Here is a 3,494-nt window from a genome sequence, read left to right as displayed (position 1 = left end):
CTTTTTTCTTTTTTGCTTATGTGGTGCTGAGGAATCGAACCCAGGGCCTCATGCATGCAAGGCAAGCACTCTACCACTGAGCCACCTTCCCAGCCCTGTCTTTAAAATTTTATAGTTTTCACTATATAGATCTTTTAGGTTAGGTTAATTCCTAGATACTTTTTTTTGAGGCTATTGCAAATGGAGTTTTTTTTATGATTTCTCTTTCTGCTTGTATATTGTTGGCATACAGAAAGGCTACTGATTTTTGTGGATTAATTTTGTATCCTGCTACTTTGCCGAAGTGGTCGATTAGCTCTAGGAGTTTGGGTATGGAATTTTTTGGGTCCTTCAGATATAAGGTCATGTCATCTGCAAATAGGGATAGTTTAATTTCTTTTTTCTCTATGTGGTGGGATCCCTTTAACATCCTTTTCTTGTTTTATTGCTCTGGCTAAGAATTCCAGAACTATATTGAAGAGGAGTGGAGAGAATGGGCATCCTTGCCTTGTTCTGATTTTAGGGGAAATGATTTTTCATTTCCCCCCATTAGTGTGATTGGCTGGTGGTCTGTCATTATATAGTCTTTATGCTTTAAGGAATGTTTATGCTTTAAGGAATGTTCCTCTGTTCCTAGTTTCTCCAAAGCTTTTAACATGAATGGATTTTGTATTTTGTCAAAGGCTTGTTCTGCATCTATTGAGATGATCATGTGGTTCTTGACCTTGGCTCTGTTGATGTGGTGAATTACATTTACTGATTTGTGTGTGTTAAACCAGCTTTGCATCTGTGGATGAAGCTTACATGGTCATAATGTATGATTTTTAAAAATTTGTTTCTGGATTCTGTTGGCTAATATTTTATGGAGGAGCTTTTCATCTGTGCTCATCAGAGAAATTAGTCTGTAAAGTTCTCTTTTTCTGTTATATCCTTACCTGGTTTGAGGATGAGTGTGATATTGGCTTCATAGAATGAGTTTGGGATTGCTTCCTCTGCTTCTATTTCAGGGGAAAGTTTGAGGAGTATTGGTATTAGTTCATTTTTAAAAGAATTCAGCGGTGAAGCCCTCTGGGCCTGAGCTTTTCCTTGTTGGAAGATTTATGATTACTTACTCTGTTTCATTGTATGTTATTGGTTTGTTTAGTTGGTTTATATTGTTGTAAGGTGAATAATCTCAGAAGCCACATTTTAAAATATAGAATATTGGAACCTTTATTATACAGTTAACAGGCTGCAGGCCGCCAGTTGTTACAAAGGCCTGCAACACGCAAATACACCTAACACAGCTAGGAAACATGAGCAATACCAACAAGCCAATTCAGCTCTGCTGAATTGGGACGCCATGATGACTGGAGATGAGCCAGGACACAGGACATGATCACAGAGACACGTGGCATGGAGTCCTAGGCTGGTCCAGGCCTAAATAGGTCCACACAAGGGCAGATCCTCAGGAAATTCCCAGTCCCAGGCACTGGACTGACAAATTCAGTAACCTATCAGCCAAGTGCCTGCCCCTGCCTCCAGGGGTCTGGGCACGCCCATTACCTGGGAGGCAGGTGATTGGTGGGGGGGGTGTCCTTCCTTGTGACAGTGACATAACTTTTTTCCACTGGTCACAGATTCTCCTCCTTCCTGTTAATAAGTGCTCCCTGGAAACAATTCAACATATCAGGCCTTGTTTGCTTGTAGCCAGTTTGGTGTTTTGTTGCTTTTTACTTTGGCTTCCATTTGGAAACTCATTAGTAGGACATGGTGGGAACACTTCCAAGTTGTCCTGCACCCATTACTAATTTAGATGTTCAATTAGAGATTTCTCTTTGGTTGGGAGACCATGAAAAGTTGAGTACGTTAATTAGAGGTAGGGAACCTTTTTTTTTTTACCCCTCAAGGACCATTTGGCTATTATAACATCATTGTGGGCCATACAAAATTACCAATACAGGTAGCTGACCAGAAGCATATGTGTCTGTCCCATCATATACCAGTGTTTTCATAGGCCTTCTACAGGCTGAAGGTTCCCCACCCCTCTCCTATTAGAAGCCAAGCAGGGTGGTACAGACCTGTAATCCCAGCACTTAGGAGACTGAAATAGGATTTCAAGTTTGAAGCCAGCTTGGGCTACATATAACAAAATGCTATAGAAAGAAAGCAAGGAGACAATAAGAGAAAAAGGCTAAAACTTTTTTTCTTCTCCAAAAACCTTAAGAAGTTTTCCCAAAGAAAAAGTAAAGTAATGTGAAATAAAAACAGCAGCTATTCCGAGTTTTTCTCTCCTTACTGCAAAGCAGATGTGATGTTTACCAAGACTGACTGCTATGGACCTGTTACTTTGTAGAGTTCCTGGCTCAGCTCTTTGTGGACGCAGGCTATGAGGAAATGGTGAACGAGTATGTGTTTCGAGAGACAGTGAATAAGAAAGAAGGCCTGTGTGTGCCAAGAGTTTTCCTTCAGAGCAAATTCCGGAAGCCTCTAAAAGAACGAACCCTGTGACCTGTGCCCAGAACACCAGCTGGCAGCCGTGCCTCCCCTTGGAAGACTTTCAAATCACTTTGTAGTTGGTATATTTGTATATTTTGATTTTTTAAAAAATAAACATGTATAAGTTTTGTATGACAAAGGAACAAGTGTGTGCACTATAGAAAGGCAAGTAAAACTGCAAGGCATAAAAGTAGAGCCCATGGCACTGTGGCATAGCTATCCTATCCAACTGCAAAAGGCCACAGGAAGAAGCACCAGAGCCCCAGAGCTCTCACAGATCCTTGTCATTACTCAAGTGCCTGCAGAGACATGAGGCCACCACCCTAGACTAACAGCCATGTGTCTTTTTAACCTGAAGGGTTGTTCTGTGTTCTTCCAGTCTCGCATTTGCCCATCTTTCTCCCTTTAATTCAGTGCCTCTTCAAGACCACTGCTCCATAAATGCTGTTGCTTCCCTACTCTGGAAGCCGCCAGAGTTCTGCCTGATTCCTGGCACCCTCGTAATTGGCCAGTCACTCTGAGGAAGGACAGCAAAGCCATCCCTGTCCTTGTACCCTTGTGCCTGCACCTGTCCAGTGCAGCTGTGAAGAATGGACTATTCCAGCTTCCTGCTGGAGAATGGGAAAGTGGTGGCTGAGGGGATGGTGAGAACGGCATGGAATATGGAGAAACACCTGTACTGATCTGCTGACCTTACTCCCAAGCACTGCACTGCCATAGGATCCTTCTGCATAAGAATCAGAACCAGCAGTCTTTTGGTCTGCATACAAAAACTGGTTTTGCCTTTACCTTGCTGCAGAACCCTGTTAGTGAGGACAGCATTTGAACAAACTAGGGCCTTCCAACCAGCCGCATCTAGAGAGGAGAGTTCCGGCAGGAAGGGCTGGATAAAGGTCACTGTGGTTCTGTAAGTCTGTAAGAGTAAGTCTACTGGTCCTGGATGGAAGGTGGTTGCTGGGTGACCTCACTATATCTATCGACCACCACTTGGGAGGTTAAGGGGAGGAGCAAGGAGAACTCCCACTCTTGCTGTCTGT

At 42.9% G+C, this 3,494-nt stretch overlaps 1 protein-coding gene across 2 annotated transcripts in view; it reads left to right on the top strand.

Annotated features, from left to right (window-relative positions):
* Positions 1 to 2,600, top strand: part of Mettl6 (methyltransferase like 6) — a 12,055-nt gene extending 9,455 nt beyond the window's left edge. For both annotated transcript variants that reach the window (XM_013022159.1, XM_013022158.1), the window contains one exon: positions 2,315 to 2,600. In XM_013022159.1, the coding sequence (XP_012877613.1) occupies positions 2,315 to 2,469 (155 nt within the window). In that variant the 3' untranslated portion in view covers positions 2,470 to 2,600. The remainder of the gene's footprint in view (positions 1 to 2,314) is intronic.
* Positions 2,601 to 3,494: the final 894 nt, after the last annotated feature.

This window comes from Dipodomys ordii, unplaced genomic scaffold (genome assembly GCF_000151885.1).
Source record: "Dipodomys ordii isolate 6190 unplaced genomic scaffold, Dord_2.0 Scaffold60, whole genome shotgun sequence".
NCBI classification, from domain to species: Eukaryota; Metazoa; Chordata; class Mammalia; order Rodentia; family Heteromyidae; genus Dipodomys; species Dipodomys ordii.
Note: the sequence above shows the minus strand (reverse complement) of the source record. Positions and strands in the feature narration are given on the sequence as shown.